This window comes from Agelaius phoeniceus, chromosome 7, assembly GCF_051311805.1.
Source record: "Agelaius phoeniceus isolate bAgePho1 chromosome 7, bAgePho1.hap1, whole genome shotgun sequence".
Classification (NCBI taxonomy): domain Eukaryota; kingdom Metazoa; phylum Chordata; class Aves; order Passeriformes; family Icteridae; genus Agelaius; species Agelaius phoeniceus.
In genome coordinates, this window is record NC_135271.1 from 16,175,421 (window position 1) to 16,194,170 (window position 18,750).

Sequence of the window (18,750 nt, forward strand, 5' to 3'; positions counted from 1 at the left end):
CCAAAGTTGTGTCAGTGATGTTTTGTCTTTGGGTCTGACTTTCCTTGAACTGATGCAGTAGAAGTGTACCCATGAGGTGAAGTTGGATGGTCAGGGGATCTCTTGGGATTGCTGATCCTCATTAGTGAGGGGAAAGGCGAGTGGAACTTAAAAGTGCTCATTGTCCTTGGCAGCAGGTACCCAAATTGCACTTCCTGGAAGGAAAGAGGGCTTGAATGAGGCTGTGGGTACAAATCCATAGGAAAGCAGGCTTTGTTATTTGGCTGGTTGTGGATCACCTGACCTGAACACTAAGAACTAAGAAGGTAGTGGTTTCTCTGACCTCTTTGTCAGAGCCAGTTGAACTGTTTTGATTTGCAGTTTCGCACACACTCACAAAATTAAAATATTGTCTATACATTTCAGCCTAACTTGTTTTTGGCAAAGTGATAAGCAAGTAAAAAACAGGGCCTCATCGTAGGAAGTGTCAAGCCATCTTAATTTTAGGCAGAAATACCAGCTCCTCCTAGAGGAAAAGAGCCAGTCCATAAATAGCTCCCAACAGATCCTTTACCCAAGCAGACAAAAGGGTGTGACGTGCAGGAGTTGCTGCTAATGCCAGATTTCATCTTTCCACTGGTAATGTGTCACCTGGGTTTGAGTTTGTCTAAGGTGTGACTTGGTGTTCAGGCAGGAGTGTTCATTGATACTCAGTGAGCAGCTCCCCAAATCCTTTGCAGCTCTTGGGAGAACATCTCCAAAGGAGTTGGAAGGGGAGGTACCTATGGAACCACAGCCACAGGGACTGAGGTTGCAGGGCTGCTGCTCTCTGTGTTCTGTGACTGCAGCTCTATTTACAGATTTTTATCTTTTGTTGACATCTTTAATAAATGTTTGGTAACAGCAAGTGGTGCTGCATCCTGTTCCACCAGCCTGGACCAGCGGGCTCTTGTGTTAAAGGGAGAGCTCCCAAACACAGCTTATTGCCCAAAAAGAGTCTTTTTAACTGATGTTCTCACAGCTGCCCTGCTCCTGTTAAAGGATGAATGAAGGCAGGCCTGGGAGTGCTCCCAGGAGAAGGCTGGTGTGTACAAGTCAGCCCTCTCCTGCCATCCCACCTTCCTCAGGGCTCTGTGTCCCGGGAGGTGCAGTGTCCTTGCTGTCCCCCTGTAATCTGGGCTGCAGAAGCAGGAACTCCTTCCACCATCCACCAGAGCCTGTGTGCGTGGCTCTGCAGGGTGGTTGGACATGTGGGTCCCATGGAGCAGCTGAGTTCATGGGACATGTTTGGGAAAGGCCATCTGAGGAAGTATCAGATGTTTCAGTGTATGCAGCTCTTATGTCTCTGACTTCCTGGTTCCCCTGGCTAATGGTGAGTGGTGCTCAGAGGCACTGGCAGCCCTTTTCTGTGTGCTGGGTGATGGCCTGAGCTCCTCAGCAGCCTGAGCTCTTCCAGCTCAGCCTTCAGTCCTGCACTCCCTGCTCTGTCTGGCCACTGCAGTCCATGGGGGCTCCTGGCTGCTCTGGTGAAAATGTGCTGGGGGCTTTTTGTGCTTCAGGAAATGTCCCTGTTTGTGTCCCTATTGTTATTGTTTTAATCTAACTTAGGGAGTCATTCCTTACTCGTTAAAGATGTAAATTTTAGGTGCCTAATTGTGTGTTTTACTTGCCAACTCTCTTCATCCCCTTTCTTCCATGATCCCACCACTCTCTTCCCTTCTCATTCCTTTAAATGTGTGTAGATGATGAATAGCAAATCTTCTCATAGAATTCTTCAGGAATATTTAGTGTAGGGTTTTGCTTTTGTTTGCTTTTCTGGTGACTTGGAGATGGCATGGTGAGAAAAGAAACATGTGAGCTAAACCTGTTGGTTTGAACATTGTGTCAGAAAATATCCATAAATTGCAAGTTACTACACAGATGTATAGATTTAATGAGACTGTGTAATGCCATTTATTTATGCTAAAGAATCTGACACATACGGTACTGAAAAAAGTTAATACTCTAAGAGTTATTTTATATTTTTCCATTGCCATCTGTCACTGCCTACATAATAATGATACAGGTGAAAGCCTAGCACTGCTTTAAAAAAAAAAATCAGAATGAATAGTCATTTAAATGTCTTGCTGCTTTAATAGCTGGTGTGTTTTAAGTTGTGGGAAGGAGGCAGCAGAGATACCCTCCCCCTGTTTTTAGTATATTAAAATTTGAGTTTAAACAGATTTGGATTCTTGAAGTGACTTAAGAAAATGGAAAATTACTATAAACTCTACAGTCCTTTACATTTGGAAAAGTTAAGGGACTAAACCAGATGCTGCCATCCTTGTAACATATCATAAGTGGCTCTTGGAGCAGCCCTTTCATGTGCATCTTGAGATGTGGGTGAAGTTTTGTGCTCTAAGTTCTGCCTTAATGGGCTGAACTCAGTACTGCTGGAGTCTCTGAACTGTGAGCAGGTATTTCCAGATCCCTAAATCCTCATCCTCATCTTCCATCTCAAATAAATTAAAAAAAAAAAAAGTAACCCTGTAAGGACATACAATTTTTTTCTTTAGCTGCCTCAGGTAAAAATACATGTTTCAAAGCTGCACCACGCTGACAGAAGCCAGCATTTACAAAGACATTGGCTCTTAAGAGGTCTCCTTCAACATTGTGTAGCCATAGTGTGCTTAGGCAGAGCTGTTTCCCTTTTATTTCCTTTACTCCTGCAGGACTCCAGCCCGGCAGTGGCTGTGAGGTGCACGGGGAGAAGTCCCTGTGCTCAGGCATTTGCTGAGATCCTGGGCTGCACATGGACCTGGGGAGCTGCCCATGGCTTTGCAGCAGCCACCTGCCTCCCAGGGTGCAGACAAGGCTTTGGCTCAAACAAAAACAGGTTTTGTTGTTCGTCTGCTTTTTACAATATAATGACAAAGACAGAAAATATTTTGGTGGCAGGTGCTTATCCTATAATTTTCCATGGGTTGATGAGTTGGGGAGGTGCCTTATTTAGAGGAGGAGGACATGGCTAGGTCAGGTTGCATTAAGATGATTTAGAGTTTATATAATGAGAAATAAATAAAACTTTTCCTGAAAGCTGTGAATGATGATGTATAACTTGGTAATGAAAGCCTTTCACTGATTTAAGATAATGTCTTTAGTGGTAAAAATGCCAGAAAATGAAGCAAGGTTCTGACCCAGAGAAGTGATTCCACTGGCTTCAAACAATTTTTTCAGGTATATTTTCAAATATAGTGTAGATTTCCTAATGGAAAGTTCCTTATAAATGAAATAATGATTACTGTTATAATTACTACCCTTTGTGTATGCTGGAAAGCATTTTAGGAAGTCCTGCACTTTTTAAGAAGCAGAGACAGCAATGAGTGAGCCAATAAGGTTTTGGTCTCTTCAAATGGATGTTATCAATCACTTTATTTTTGTTTATAAGGGATGATCCATATATAGCTGTAGTTTGTCAGCATTTTCCATTACAAACTTCTGGTTTTTGTACGGTATAGAGCTCTCAGCAGCCTCTTAGGGGTGAATGTTGTGTCACTCCTCAATGAGTGTTTCTTCTGCTCCCTCATTAGAATCTGAACTGGTCTTAAAAAAGTGTTGATGGTTTCATGTTTTGAGAAAAGCGTGGTTCACTACAGGACTGAGCCTTTATTTTCCTCCTCTCTCTGCTTTTCTGTGTGCATCAGAAATAGCTCTACTGAAGTAAAGAGGAGCTGTGGTAGGAGAGGAGGCTGACAGTATTGAATGTACACATTACAGACAGTAGGAGACTTGCTTTAGGTCAGCAAGGAAAAGAGAGACCACCCACAGCACCAAACCTGCCTCCTGCACTGCACAGCCACTGTGACATGGAACTGCACAATGGAAGGGGCCCTGGAGAGCACCTGCTGGGCACCACTGCCCCCAGCATCACCTGCCCCTCAGAAACAAGTGGGAAATCATTCACACAAAGGCACAGAGTCCCAATGGCTGCAGCATGCACGAGGAGAGAGCAGGGGAGCACAAGGGCTGGGCAGGTCTTGTGTAAAGACAGAATTTGCCAGATGACATTTCTCAAAAAAAAAACATGTCTTGTACAACAGCAAAAGGAGAGGAAAAAGAACCATCCTGCTGCCTCTAAGCCCGTCAAAACAGGGGAAAAAAACAAGAGAACAATGTGTTAGATATAAAGATATATCCAACAATTGATCCTAGTTTGACCTTAGGGAAAAATCCATGAGTCCAAGACTATCATCTGAGTTATCTTGAGCATCTGTGGAGGAGGCAGCAGCTAGGAGCAGAGTCCTGCTGTGTTCACTCATCTTGCAAAGGGATCAGGTTCTGGCCCTGCAAAAGGGTGGGGGGAATGGGAAAGGGAAACTCCTCCTTGCACCTGTAGGGAATTGGCAGAAACCTTGTATGAAGTTAAGCACAGTATTTGTTGCACTGTATGGCTGTGGAAGTGCAGGCACACAGGGAGGGGAGGCTGGGTCGGCAGGAGTACTTTTCCTACCCTGGGATATGAATACACGACTGGCTTGTGTAAGTGCCGCTTGCGTCGATGCATCTGGGGGTGAAATTTGGCCTGAGGTCTTTCTGGAGAGGAATCTTGCGACACTGAGCAATCATATATATTCAATTAGGATTTCATCCTCTTGCCAGATGGAGGTATGCAGCATGGGTGACTTGTGGTGAGCAAACAGTCATGCCTGAAGGCTGGGCATCTGGGGCAGATTCCAGGCTAGGTACTGCCATGCTTGCTTACACCAGGGAACTCCTCACTCAGTGTCCCAGCCTTTGGACTTGAGCAGGAATCTCACTGAATGTGTCCTTGTGGGAGACTGGAAGGATTGCTGGCTCAAAACATTTCTGGCATGTGTGTCACTGAAACCATCAAAATTGGGCTCTGTGATAGAAAAGAGATCTCAGCTATTAATGCTGCTCTTGCTGGGATGCTGTTTCCTTAAATCAGAGCCCTTCCAACTTTAACTGTGATCTTTTCAGCTTCGTATTTGCATAAGCTTGTATGGCCATTTGAGCTTAGAAGTTGTTTCACACATTACAGTGCTGCAGTCTTCATTCCTTGTGTCTGGTCCTGGAGAGCTGCATTGAGAGAAGCCACCTGGTGATTTAGAACCATTGCTGCTCAAAGTGTGTGGTGACATCTGGGGTGCTGCTCCACGTGAGCCAAAGCTGCTTCTTGTGATGGCACAGTAGGGCTGGTCAGGAGCCTGATCCAGCTGAAAAGGGTTGATTTTTCTCAGGAAGATTGGTTTTCAACCAGATTGGTGTAGCACCCAGTTCCATGATCACTGGTGCCAGTGTAAAAGATGGAAGGGGTGGGGATTGAGGGAGGATGGCAACCACAGTTTGTGTCAGCTAAAACCTGACTGAAGCTTGGCTTAGCTATGCAACAGCATCCTAATTTAAACTAAACTTGGGTGTAACAGACCTGTTAGTCTACACTTACTGCACATACCACCTCCAGAAGATATGAAATAAGTCTTCTGTTGCATGTAGTGAGAGTTTAAATTGACTTCAGAGGTAGCAGGCTTAAACTGAGATTCTTCAATGTGAAAACTAAAAATTTCTAAGGATCCCTAAATAAGCCGATCAGTTCTCACTGAATTTCTGGCGCATTAAGCACCTCCTTGTGGGCTTGAAGAATCCCGTTTGTGGCATGCAGAAAAGGACTCTGCATAAAGTTCCTAAAGCATTCCTTCCTCTTTTTTATTAGTTGTGAACTGTTTGGTTTGATTGAACTGGTGTGAACGAACAGAACCCTGCGGAGTTCGCTCATGACAAGATGGTATCACCATCTACCATCACCCTAACTTGGTGGCCAAAAGCGAAATCTTTAGAGCTCTCAGTAAAGAAATTTGACATCCAGCCTTGGGAACGTCCGTGATCACACATTTTGGTACTTGAGTCAAGAAAAGAGTTGGGTCATTTCCTCTTTTGCAGGTGACATTCACCCTCATTTGTTCCATCCAGATTCAGCTTTACTTCTCTCTAAGTCTCCAGAAAGCTCCAATCTACCATGAGAGCAAAACTGGCTCCTTTCAAATACATCTTTATAACCCTTGGCTGAAACATCTTGCATTATCTTGCATTTCAGTGTTGGAAGGACAGCACTGCCCACAGCTGCCATTGAGGAGACATCTTCCTTTCTAATGAGCAGCAGATGTCTTGAGCAGATCTCACTGTGCTTATTCCTCAGCATCACAGCTTTGGAGTGATGCCTGCTCCCCAGGAGAATGGGAGACCTGCTCATTTCTCAGGAACTAAATAGTATTTGCTAAAGCTATTTGTGTTTTATGTCAACCTGTTGGCTAAGTGCTTTGTGGCTATGAGGTGACAACAGAGCCGATTCTGTGCCCTGTTCTGCCGCTGCTTGGCTGGCATTCTCACCCCTTGTGTGTGTGCCCTTTTTAAAAAGGGGAGACTTGCTGGTGCTCCCTTGTTTACACATTTAATAGCTCACAATTAAGCTGAAATGAACTTGAAAAGAGTCGTTAACTAAGGCCGAAATTCTATCAGCAACAAGAAACTCAAAGATTAAGTTTTCTTTCACCCAAGACTATTTTGTACTATTTCAGGAGGAAAGTATGTTTGAACATGCATTAAAGTCTCACTACACTTCTGGAGTGATGTAAACACCCTCTTTAAGGACCCTTTTTGCTACCAGAGAGCTCTTAGACTGAGTAAGAGCCAGGGATCATTGTTTCCAACTTCTGGCATTCCCTACCTTGAACTTTGAAAGGTTTCTCCTTTGAAGGGTTCTCCCCGTTTCTCCTTTAATTTTCATCTTACAAAACACTCATCGGTTTGCCATTCTGGTTCTTAAAATTAACTGTATTACACTCACCCTTGCTGAGTGCTTTTGATAGTGTAGAAACAGGGAGTTTAATAGTTTAGGGACACATCAACTCCTAGGCTTGTGATGTGCAAGAATTGGGTTCAAAACCTGTTCGAAACTGGGTCATTTTCTATTTGTCTGTAGCTGCCAATTAGCAATGTCATTAATCCACTGCCTAGGAGAAGTGCATGATTAAAATAGACAGTGTCACTGACCACTGACAGGACAAGATGCACAAGGCTATGCTGTAGCTGCCTGTCATTGTGCTGCTGTAGGTTGGGCTCAGCCTCGTTCTCCAGAGGAAAGCAACAATTTCTTCATTTCTTTGCATCTGAGTGTAACATCATACAGGCTTTGAATGCTGCTTTTTGTTGTGTTCTGGACAGGGAGCCTGGAGCAGACCCTGGGTTTGCTGTGCCCCACCTGGCAGCCACTCTCTGGCCCCTTTGCTTAGGGAGCACCTTGTGTCTGTGAACGTCCTTCGCTGTGCTCGCCCACAGAGCCATCCAAGGCTCCTCGGGGGCGGCGGTTTGAATTTTGCTCCTCAAGGATGAATGTCTGAGGCTGGGCCAAAGCTTTGTTTGCTGCTGGTGAGAGAAAGGGCGGTGGGGGAAGAGGTGTGGGAGGCCTTGAGGGGTCTGGCTTGACTTGCTGCTGCTCTGGGAGCAGCAGGAAGGGGCTGGTGGTGCATGGCTGCTGCCAGGAAAGGCCAGCCTCCAGCTGGAGACCACAAACCCCAGTGACAGTGGCCAGCCTGGCTTTCCAAGGCCACAGATAAAATAAGCATTGACCTAGGACAGCAGACAGTGGAGGAGACAGAGGGGGACAGTCCAGACAGTCCTGCCTTCTCCCTGGTGTGTGACAGGAGGAATTCTGTTTCTTACTGGGAATTGCACTCTTGTTCCTTGCTTAAGATGATACCCAGTGCTTTATTTTTACGCTCCACCTGAGGATCAAGTCTCTCAGCAAGACAGAAGGGTTTTTTCCCCCCATCTCACTTTTGAGGGAAAAAATTTCCATGACAGAGGATGAAATACCAGGAATGTTTTTTTTAGGTGGACCTTCCAACTTCTGGTTTGTAGCCACACTAATTTGTGGGTGAAGGAAATATTTTTGTACTGAAAAGTTCCCAGGAAACTGTTTAATAGGGAATTGGAGTTTAATTGGCACTTATGAGACATTAACAATAATTGTATTCAATTTGGCCACTCAGGATAAAGTGTGATTCAGGATCAGCTGATTTATGTGCTGAACAAAAAGAAAGAAAAAAACCCCAAACCCACCAAACAAAAAAAAAAATAAAGAAAAAGGAAGCAACATTAATGTGTGGACTGGTGAATATGTGCCATTAGCTTCGTATTCCCAAGTAGAAGCTTTTGTGGTGCTTGTCATCTGTTTTTCCCCACAAGGTGTTTTGCCAGACTGGAAAAAGTAGAAGGAACGTATATTAGCTGGAGGGAAATGGTTTGACTTCAAGTTGATGCTTTTGCAGTGAGCTGGATTACAGTTTTATCCCTGCTATCTCTTTTGCTGTAATTTTTTTTTTTTAGGAATGTCCCAAAAACTTTAAAAAACCCCAGCAAAATCCATTTACTTATTTATGCTTTTATCAAGCTTGTGGACAAGAAAGGCAAGGGAACATGGGGTAAAATTTGATGTAGGGCCTTGTGTGTGATGCAGGATAGCCATCCACATCCCTCGAACATTTATTTTTCCTTTGCAGCAGAGTTCATTGTGAAAACAAAGACAGTGCCACTAGTAAATGATTGCAGCTTCCGAGGCTGGCTGAGAACAGAGAAAACAAACTATATGCAATTTAAGTGCCTGTTTGTTTGCAAGCTGCCTAATATATAGAGCCAAATGATGTAAGGCAGAGGAGGTGACCTGATTAGCAAAGCCCTTGCAACGAGCTGAGGAGATCCCTGCTCCCCTCCTTGGAGACCTGGTCCCAGCTGGAGGAAACCTTTGTGCAGCTACAGAGGGTTTCTGAAAATGGCAGTGCACTGTGTGCATGAAGGTGAGGGAAGGAGGAGGAACAAGCAGACTGCACAGCTCAGGGAATAGCTGGCATGTTTTGAAGGATGCAGCTTGAATTCCTTGGGCTTTGTGGGGAGGCTGTGCTTCAGCAAACGGCTCGCGCCCACTTGGACGTGCCGCTCATCCTGTTGCATGAAAGCATCATTCAGCAGAAAGAAGTGCTAGGGGAAGGAAGATAAAGTAAGTGGTCTTACCATTTGTAAGCTCTCCCAACCTTGTTCTCATGTGTGCTGAGCAGGCAGAGCTCCACAGCTGTGAATGGGAAGTCGTGGTGCTCAGTCTGCACTCAAGTGTTTATTAATCCAAATCAGAGAAACTGACAAAAATTTATATATGTAAGAAAACATGTAAGATCCAAGACTTTCTCTTGTGAGTACATGTATATATGAACAGTTGGGCTGTGGCTTTTGGATATTTTGTGCAGTACTATGCCAGGACAGCGTGCAGGCTCGTGGCAGCAACCTGGGGTTTTAGATGAGGAGCCCAGGGCACTATTTCTGGCTCTGCTGTAGCTACTTGTGTGGCCGAGTGTATGAAATGCTGCTCCTAAAGGCAGTGAACCGTTTCTTTGGGCTTCATTCTCAGACTTGCTGAATGCCCCGAAAGGCTGCTATTATTAGAGGGAACTGCCATTCCTTCCCTCTGAAAGTGGGCTGTCCATAAATCACCAGTGTGTGCTTTCCATGGGGAGGTGGGTCTGGGACCTCAGCTCTCTCCCTGACAGCCCACAGAGCTGCCAGAGCTCCTGCTCTTCCTCCTTTCTGCTCAAAAAGGGTGGATCCTCCCAGGCAGAGGGCTGTTGGCTGTGCCATTTGGGCTTGGCACCAGGGCAGGATGGCTTCCCATGGCTTCTCTTGCTGCCATGGTGGGGCCAGTCCTCTCGTGCTCCCCCATGCAAACCGTCTCCTCTTGTCCTGTTTTTATCCCAGGGCACTGCCTGTGGCCACGTCCTAGCTGACCTCTCAGTTTGTTTTGACCCAGACCTCTCAGGGCTGTTTTTTACTCTTTTAAGAACAACAAATGTATCTCTGTGGCAACAACAACAAAAAAAATTAATTCCCTTCTCTAAGTGATGCACTCAAATATTTTGTAGTTACAAAAGACCATTTGGATGGCAGTGCCTGTGCTGATACTGGTCTGCTGTGATCTGATGCAGCAGTGTCCTTGCTCTGGATGGGCTTTCTCATAACAGTAGTTTCTTTTTATTTTTTTAGCTCCCATTAGTGCCTTGATGAGTAGTGGAAGATGTTTCAACAGTTTTATGATTAAAAAGAAACATCTTACCATTGCTCGGTCTCTGGTTCCTTTACTTTGTTCATTATGCTTTCCCTGGTAGGAACAGCAGTGATTTAGAATTGCAGTGTCAACATCAGTCTTTGAGCCTTGAGTTTTCTGGGAAGGGGAAGAAGGGAAGATGAAGGAGGAACTCTAAATAGTAGGGTTTTTTCTTCTGACATTTCCAGGCCAGCTATTTGAAATGGTGATGCCTCAGAGTGTTTACTTATAGTTCTGTCATTGGGTTCACGTATGGGGACCCCTTGGCAGTTGCCAAGGAGTACATGTGGCCAGAGTTTGGTGTGGCTGGGCAGTGCCAAGGCACAGATTTGTGCTCCAGCTCTGCTGCTGTCACCAGCGCTCATGCCAATGGCCTTAGTACAGAGGTCAAAGACTGCTTAGATATGAAGGCTGAATCACCTCCTTGTTAAACCCCTCAGCAGGATCAAGGCTTAGGGAAGCAGACACGTGGGCTTGCCTTCTGGCTGACACTGTGGATGGAGGCTCTGACTCTGGGACAGGCCTTTTGGCAGCTTTGACCAGCTCTTGAGGCATTGAAATGGGGGCATTTGGTGATTAAAACACCCCTGCACTGACACCCCTTTGTGAAAAAACCCGGTACATTTGTTTCCTTTAAAGGCTTGCTGATCCCACAAGCTCTCAGTGGTTAGAGGAGGTTTATCCTGTCACCTGAGGATCACAGAAATCAGCAGTGAGCCTGCCAGTCTCACCAGGCAGATGTGAAAGTTCTTCAACTGCACGTATTTCGCTTGCAAATATAAATAATCCAGCAGTGTAGGCTTTGCTGCAGCCCTGTTTGCCTTGGCAGTGTCCCATTGACATGAATCAGAAGGTGGGAGCAAAAAAGCACTGGAGGCTCATCCTGAGACTGGTCTCCCCTCCATCAGGGAACCTGTCCGTGCAGGCAGGGTGATTGGGAGATTACTGGCACAGCCCACAAGCCTGGATTCACTAGATCTTTGCATTTGGAACAGTCCTGCTTTGTTTCCTTGTGCTGTGCCTTTGGGAACCTTGCCTCTCTGGGCACTGGGCAGGAGAGGCCTTCAAGGAGCAGCCCTAGCTTTGCCTTTGGCTCCTTGAGAAGAAGGCAACTCTCGTGGTCCAAGTTGAGAAGCAGGAGGTCAGTTCTTAATCCTGCATCTCTGCAACTTTTGGCAGGTGTCTGGGTCATACTGTACCCCTTAAGATTTAAAATAAGGTAGAAATTAGGAATTGAAAAAAAAAACAACCAAAGGCTTAAAGAAATAAGCAGTTTTAACTTGTGATGCCATCACCACTGTGAGTCTCGTGATGATTTGAGCTTCAAGGCTTTGATTTAATATTGATAACAGTAAAAAGTTTATCATGATATTGGGATGTGGAAAATACATAGGTTTAACTTGATTTTATTTTTTCTTAATTTCAGCAAATTCAGTGAAGCTAGAAATGCAAAGTGATGAGGAATTTGACAGGAAGCCCCTGATTCATGAAGATATTATCAGAGCTCACGATGGAGGAAGCAGCCTGGAAGATCCCTTCATTGGGAGTAACGAGATGGTGGATAACAGAAAGATGCAGGAGCTATCAAGCGAGGGAGGAATCCGGCTTCCCAATGGTAAACTGAAATGTGACGTCTGTGGCATGGTTTGCATTGGGCCCAATGTGCTAATGGTACATAAAAGGAGCCACACTGGTAAGCAGCTGAAAGAAAACTGTGGCGGTGTTGATGTTACCTGACAACTCTTATCTCTTCCCTTTTCATTCTTGGGGTAGCAGGAGGCTGGGGAGGGGGAAAATGGGCTCCGTTGGTTTTGTTTCTCTTCCTGCTTTCCAAACTCTGGTGCTGCTCTCTTGCTGGTGAGCATGGTGATGCCTTTACTTTGATTTCCAGCCTTTTGTTCATAAAAACAGTGCAAAAGTCTGGAAATTGCTTTTCTTACTGTTCTTGACTGGAGCACCATGGTGGGAGTCATTCTCTGGCACGGGGGCGGGTGGCTCGTGTTCTTCCTGTGTGTGCAGTGCAAAGCTTCTGAGCCTTTAAGAGGAGTCTTAGATGTTCTTCCATTGGAGGTGCTCACAGGTGGACAAGACCAGCAGCTTCCTGGCGATCTCACACTTCTTTTGGAAGTGGCTGGGCCTGGGATGAGCAAACTCTGCAGGGGACACTCATTACCCAGTGATCCTGATGCCAGGGAGGGCTTGCTGCTTGTGTGACAGCTCCCTCAGGGAGACCTCAGCTGAGGCACCCACCTGGCTCCCCTACACCACCTCAATGCCATTCTGGAGGCAGATTTCAGTGCTTGGTCTCTCCTAGCACTTGTATTTTTATTACCATTTGGAGTCCCAAACAGCTTATCAGGCTTGTGGGTTTGAGAATTTGAGAGGCACAGGGAACCTCTGCAATATGCTGATTGGGTGGGTCTTTGTGGTTTGAAAAACAAGGCCTTGAGCTTAAACTGGGGTATTTTGGGGACGCTATGGCTAAAATGGTGTGCCCAGGAAGCTGGTACTCACTCCCCTGTGCTGCCCACTTCTCAGGTGGGAGCAATAGTCATCTCCAACAGAAGTGGACAGGTGGTGCCAGAAGATGATGCTCTCTGGTCTTGCAGCAGTCTACCTTTGATTCAAAAAAGCACTTAAGCTTGTGCTTAACTTTTATGAGATTTAAGCACATGTAAGTCACCTGAAGGGCTTCAAGATATGCTTAACTTTGGATACGTGCTTAAATCTTATTAAGGTTAAGCACAGGTTTTTGTGGTGGAGCCTCAGTGGGTGTTTGTTGTTTGTATTTTTTGGGTATTTTGCTTTTTATCTTTGTTATTATTTAATGGTGTGAGAGACTCACACTGTGAAGATATAAAAAGAAAGGTGGAGATCTAGAGTAAGAAAGACTGTGTAATCCCTTTGTAAACCTGGTAGTTTGTAGTCCAGTAGTGTGCTCTTGATGGGCAAGAAATCAATAGAATTTCTGTACAGAGGAATAATAAATATATATTACATAGTTAATCTCCTCTGTATGAGTTGTATTGATAAAAACTTGACCTAAGTGTGTAATGCAAAGCGTGGCAGTATCATTTATGATGCACTCATGATTTTAGACAGAAATTATGAGAGGGGGAAAAGCATTAGCTGGAGAATCAAAACCTTGATTAACAATTTGACGTGCTCTTACTAGAAGAGGGGAAGAGAAACCAGAATGTACCAGACTGAGTCTCCAGCTTTCAACCTTCCAAAAAGTTTTCACTGGCGCTTGCACGTATCTGAGCATATGTATTGTAGGTGCATCAGGGTCCATGTATTTGAACTTGAGCAGCTAAACTAGCTGTGCTAAATTTAGATTTAGGTACTTAATTAAATGGTCTGAGTTTCTGAGATACTGAATAGCTGGTGCATCTTTTAAAAAACAGGCAAGCTGCCTTTTTCATGTTAAAAGAAAGATGTGTAAATTCAAAGCGAAAGAAACAAAATCTCCTCTGCGTGCGGGCGAGACGGCCGTCTGCGGGTGCATGGGCAGCAATTGCATAACTGGTAGCTTTTTCCTTGGGGCTACTGCTGGTTCCTCAGAGAGCTCTGACTCTTTTCCCATCAGAGCAGAGGAGCTGGGATGTGCTGTTCTATACAGATGATTTCAAGCATATAGAAATGGCATTTCTCTTAATGCGCAGCTCGGTGCTCTGTTCTCAGTAAACCAGTTGGCAAATTTCGCAGAGGATTTTTTTTCCCTCCACTTTCTTTGTTTGTTTTTTAATACATGCTGCTACTTTGCTGTCCACAACAGAAGGAGAAGTTTGCTTGGATTTCCACATCCTGGATTTTGAGGCATATTTTTAACGTACTGCTGGTATCTGTCTTGTAAAGTGCAGTATTTTAAAATATATTGCCACTTCCTCAGCAGTGGGGCGTGATGGGCTGGCCCCAGCTCTGGAATGAGCCCTGACCTGTGGGTAGTCTGGTTTTGCAGCCCAAGGGAGAATGGTGGAGAGAAGGGAGGTTGTCCCTAGTGAGTGGAAACAGATGACATTCTTTATCAGCTAATCCAAGTGGCATGTACATCCCTACCTCTCAAAGCCAACTCAAGTATGTTTTGGGAGCTGAATCCTGCTTTCCTCTCCTCTTTAACTGCACACAACCAGAGCATGATCTGGCCAGTTGTTTGCATTGGCAGAAACTGAAGTGCTTTTCCCTTCCCTGAAAACCTGTCAGCATTTTATGTAAGTCACCCAAAATGCTGTGGTCCATAGCAGAGGCTGTAATTTGTGTGTGTGCTGGGATGAGTGCAGCTTTCCTTGCACGGGGGATCGAGGCTTGGCAAGAAGCTGTGCTGTGGGCTCTGGCTGTGCTATGCACAGAGAAGGGCATTTCTCCAGCCATGATTCCTTTGTTCCTGAAGAGCAGTTGTCTTCCCTGCCAGATTATGGTAGTTCAGTCAAACAGATACAGGGATGGGGAAAATAATCTGTGGCATGGGTGAGGCCAGAGTAGGTGAGCTCAGTGTCCCATCTTGGATCCTGGTGTGCAGTCACCTCTTCCTGTGGTAGATGATCAGGCTGGGAATTGCTCATTCATACCTCAGATCGTGGTCCAGGTGATGCTCTGGGCTGCAGCCCTGCCATCATGGAGCCTGTGGCACTGCTGATTGTGCCAAGCACAGCATTTCTCTGAAAAACTGCTAATTGAGGTGAAGTGTTTTTGTACTCTGCCTGGGCACCAGGAGAAGGCCTTTCTATTTATTTGTCATTGCTGACAGAAAATAAATAAAATGCTTGGTGTGGGAATTGAGCGTGATGCAATCCCTGCATTAGTGAGCAGGGTAACCCCCTCCCTCATGTGCCACATCCTTGTGTCAGAAAAATAGCATGAGCTGCATTTATTTCCCTCTTTTCCCATACTGTGTTCTTTTGGTCCAAATTTCATACTCCACAGCACATTCCTTAAGTTGTAGGGTCTCTATCAGGTTTTTGTCATAGAATATTGCCATTGGATACTCCAGGGATTTGTTCTTAGGGATGGAAAGGGAAGGGGGGAGGAACAAGAGGCAAATAATCCAGGTTTTCTGAGATCATGAGAAGGAACCTCAGTGATTTCGCACCTCTTTACTCTTTCTGCTGTGGGCCTGAATTAAAATTTCCTTGCTCTTTGTTTCTGGTAAAGCAGGAACTGTATTCTGCTATAGCTGTGCTCTGCAAGGCCCACGTGTTGTTCTCCCTTTTGCTGTGAATTGTGACCCTTTTTTTTAATCTCTTTTTTTCTCTGCTGTAGCATTCAGTCCCTTATCCAGTTCACTGCTAGATTTGGAAATGCTTTCCCTTTTCTAAGGGAAGGCTGGCATCATAGAATCATGGAATGGTTTGGGAAGGGACCTTAAAACTCATCCCATTCCACCCCCTGCCACGGGCAGGGACACCTTCCATGAGCCCAGGTTGCTCCAAGCCCTGTCCAAATGGCCTTGGACACTTCTGGGGACTGGGATTCCACAGATTCTCATCCTCATTGTTTTATGAAGCACAGAGGTTAAATGCTTTCTCTGTGTGGATGTAGCAGCAGCACAGTGGCAAAGCCCAGCCTGGGCAGAGACAGTGGGGACATCAGCCTTGCCCCACTCTTACTTTGGGCTGCTGTATGTTTCTTTTAGGCTTTTTTGGGGGTGTTAACTTCAGGATAGTCTCAGATCTTTGCTTGGACTCCACAAGAAGAATTTTGATACCATAAGTCAGTGAAATGAGTTGTGTGCCCACGAGGGGGATGTTCAACCTCTGCTTTAGCACTCGTAGTGTTACAACTGAATTTATGCAACCCTGGAACTCTGAAAGAAATTTAACTTTTATTCCATGCAGAGTTCAAGTTTTTAGGACAGAAGTAATAAATGAGGAAAAAGCCCAGTTGTGTTGTTCCATGTAAAAGGCTTGTATGCCTAACCAGCTAACCAGGAGCAAATTTAAACAAATGGTCATATAAACACATTTTGATGAACTCCACTGGATCGCCTCTCTCATTTTGCTGGCAGAAAGGGTTTTTTTGTTTAATTTCTAATTTGTAACCTAGTGCAGCCTTCTTGTCTCTTGCAATGTTAATAGATTTGGTGCTGAATCAAAAATTTTAGGGCTAAATTTCTGAAAGTCCAGTTTTCTACTTAGGTTCTGATGTCTAACTTTATGAAAAGTCATCTCTTTTCCTACTTAAGCATTAAGGAAGGGAAGCTGAGATTTTTGAAATTGCTCTGGGCAGAAGGATGTGTTTTACTTGCAGTTCTCAATAACCAAATTCTTTTGATAGTTTTGCCAAGTTCACTTAAAAGATTTTTCTGTCTTAAGAATGCAGAATCATAAAGAATCATAAATTTGTGCAGAGGACAATTGGAAATCACCCAGGATTTCCCAGGAATTTTTCACGAGAGATTTGTCACTAGTGTTTTATAATAAATTGCCCTGTCTGGAAGCAGGTTTTTTCCAAAGAAAACCCCTGCTAAAATCACTGATTTCATGTGATGTACAGGCTGTTGAATGAATCAGAACAGTAAGGAGGTAGTTATGGTCCCTGGAATAACTAACAGAGAAATGGAGCAAAGTCTGCTGCTCTGTGTCTTATTTGGGTAAATGCAGGTTGGAGCTGACTGCTGTCACTGCTTTGGGAGCACTGCTGGTAATTCCCTTGTGTTCCTGGGACAGAGCAGAATCACAGCAGTTGCAGCATCTGATGGATTAGGAGAAATGTTTCATTTTAACAAAATGAATATTAACAAAAAGCTTATTGTGGAAGGGTGAAAATCGGTATTGTTAGTAAGAGCAAATACTTTCTGATGGCAGCATGGGCACAGTAATTTTGTATTAAGAGGCTGGAAAGGAAAAATCCCGTTTGAGAAGTACTTAAGCTGTACTTTGCATATCAAAAGTATCTGCCACACAAAAAAGGTTGAGTTCCCAGATACACATTTAACCAGGAGAGATTTTGAAGCCCCTCTGGACCTGGTTTTTATGTAGCAGGACTGCTGCTGTAGGAATTCCCTAACTGTGTTATTGAGAACCAGTGCATTCATTTGTGAGTCACTCCCCGTTTGATTTCAAAAGGACAAATGGAGGAAAATCTAAATCTCCTTGGTTGCCAGGTCTGTGGGCTCTACATCCTCAGACAAATTTCTGTTTTAATACAGAAAATATCTCAGCTTTGCAGCGAAAATATCAGTGTTTTGCCACTGGTCTGAGATTCAAAGAAGGTTCACTCATACTGAAACTTCTGCACAGCACTTCCGTGCCAAGGCGGGAAAGGAGTGCTGTTGTGCAGGGAAGCTTCCAATTAAGCAGAAAAAGGAGTTGGTTTGCTTTGTGAAACAACATTTGACATCTGTGAAATCTATTAGTAGGAAGTTCATCGGTTCATTCGCCTGGTTTCAGGTTGTATCAGCCAGCCAGCTCTCGTAGCTCGTGCAGTGAAGTCTCCATCCTGCTGTCAGATATGAAAGATGCTGTGAAAGAAAGGCCCATGTCTTGCCTGTCCTGTCTAAAGGGGGCCACTCACCATTTGTCTCAGGATTTGTTTACATGAGAGCAAGTTAACCTGTGCACTTCAGATACCTGTGTAACTCAAGAGCAGTAATATTTCATTGCTGTTTTTCATTATTAGTTTTCCTGGAGGAGACACAGCAGTAACGGATGCATGTTAACAGTGAACTGTGAGGTTTCAGCAGTATATTACTATAACTTAGAGGCAAATATTGAAATAATACCTTTTAATTAATATTTTATTTAACTGTAAAATGATAAAAGTCTATGGATGTATTTATTTATTAATTTAATTATTCCCTGGCACAAGCCCCTCTTACAAAGCCTTTAGGAAAGATAATACTTGGCAGCTCTGGCTTATCTTGCCTCGTCCATTCCTGAAGTAACTTAGGTAATTAAATTCCCTCTGCTGGAGAGCAAGGGTTTTTAGGCATTCCTGGTTTTGTCTGGCTTCAGACTCTAAATCTGGAGTTGAAAAGAAACATCTTTTTTGTTCTGTTGGCTCTCCCTCCCCCTCTTGCCACTCTGAAAGTCACTGAGTTGGAGGCATTTCTGCACTGGTTTAGCTCAATAATAGAGAAGAGGTTTAACACTTAAAGTAGATGAAAAGTTTTTTGTAGTTACGTTGCAGTCACATAGTTTCCAGTGCTGAAAAGCATAAAGCTTGCTTAGCTGCCTTTCAGCAGAGTTCTTATTTTATTAAATCAGTGTAAGTACATAGAGTCAAGCAGGAAATACATAGCTGTAAGTGATGGAGAAGCACACCATGCTTATCATTGTCATTACTCTCTTGGAGTCGTGTGTGCTGCCTTTAATAGGTCCAGAGTTCTGGGTATGGCTGTGTTGCCATCACCCCCCAAAAACACTTTAAGCACAGTCAGGGACCATCATGTAGAGAAAAGCTGTGTTTAAAGACTTTTTGTGAGTGGATGTTTAGTTTGAAGTATGATTGATTTCAGCTTATGGATAAAACCTCTGAGTTTTCACAGAAAAGTGAGGGAGGTGAATAAGGATGTCAAGGTTGTTATGTTGTTACTGGTAAGTAATAATTCAGGAGAACAGTTCACAAAACTACCAGGAAAAGGCAGCAGGAGAAATAATTGGAACACAGTCTTCTCAAGGCATTGA

At 44.4% G+C, this 18,750-nt stretch overlaps 1 protein-coding gene across 7 annotated transcripts in view; it reads left to right on the forward strand.

Annotated features, from left to right (window-relative positions):
- IKZF2 (IKAROS family zinc finger 2) overlaps nucleotides 1-18,750 on the forward strand; it is a 118,180-nt gene that overhangs the window by 50,067 nt on the left and 49,363 nt on the right. For 5 of the 7 annotated variants that reach the window (XM_077181044.1, XM_077181043.1, XM_054636375.2 and 2 more), the window contains one exon: nucleotides 11,553-11,819. In XM_077181044.1, coding sequence (XP_077037159.1) covers nucleotides 11,553-11,819 — 267 coding nt within the window. The remainder of the gene's footprint in view (nucleotides 1-11,552; nucleotides 11,820-18,750) is intronic. The other 2 variants (XM_077181045.1, XM_077181047.1) reach the window with 1 other exon arrangement.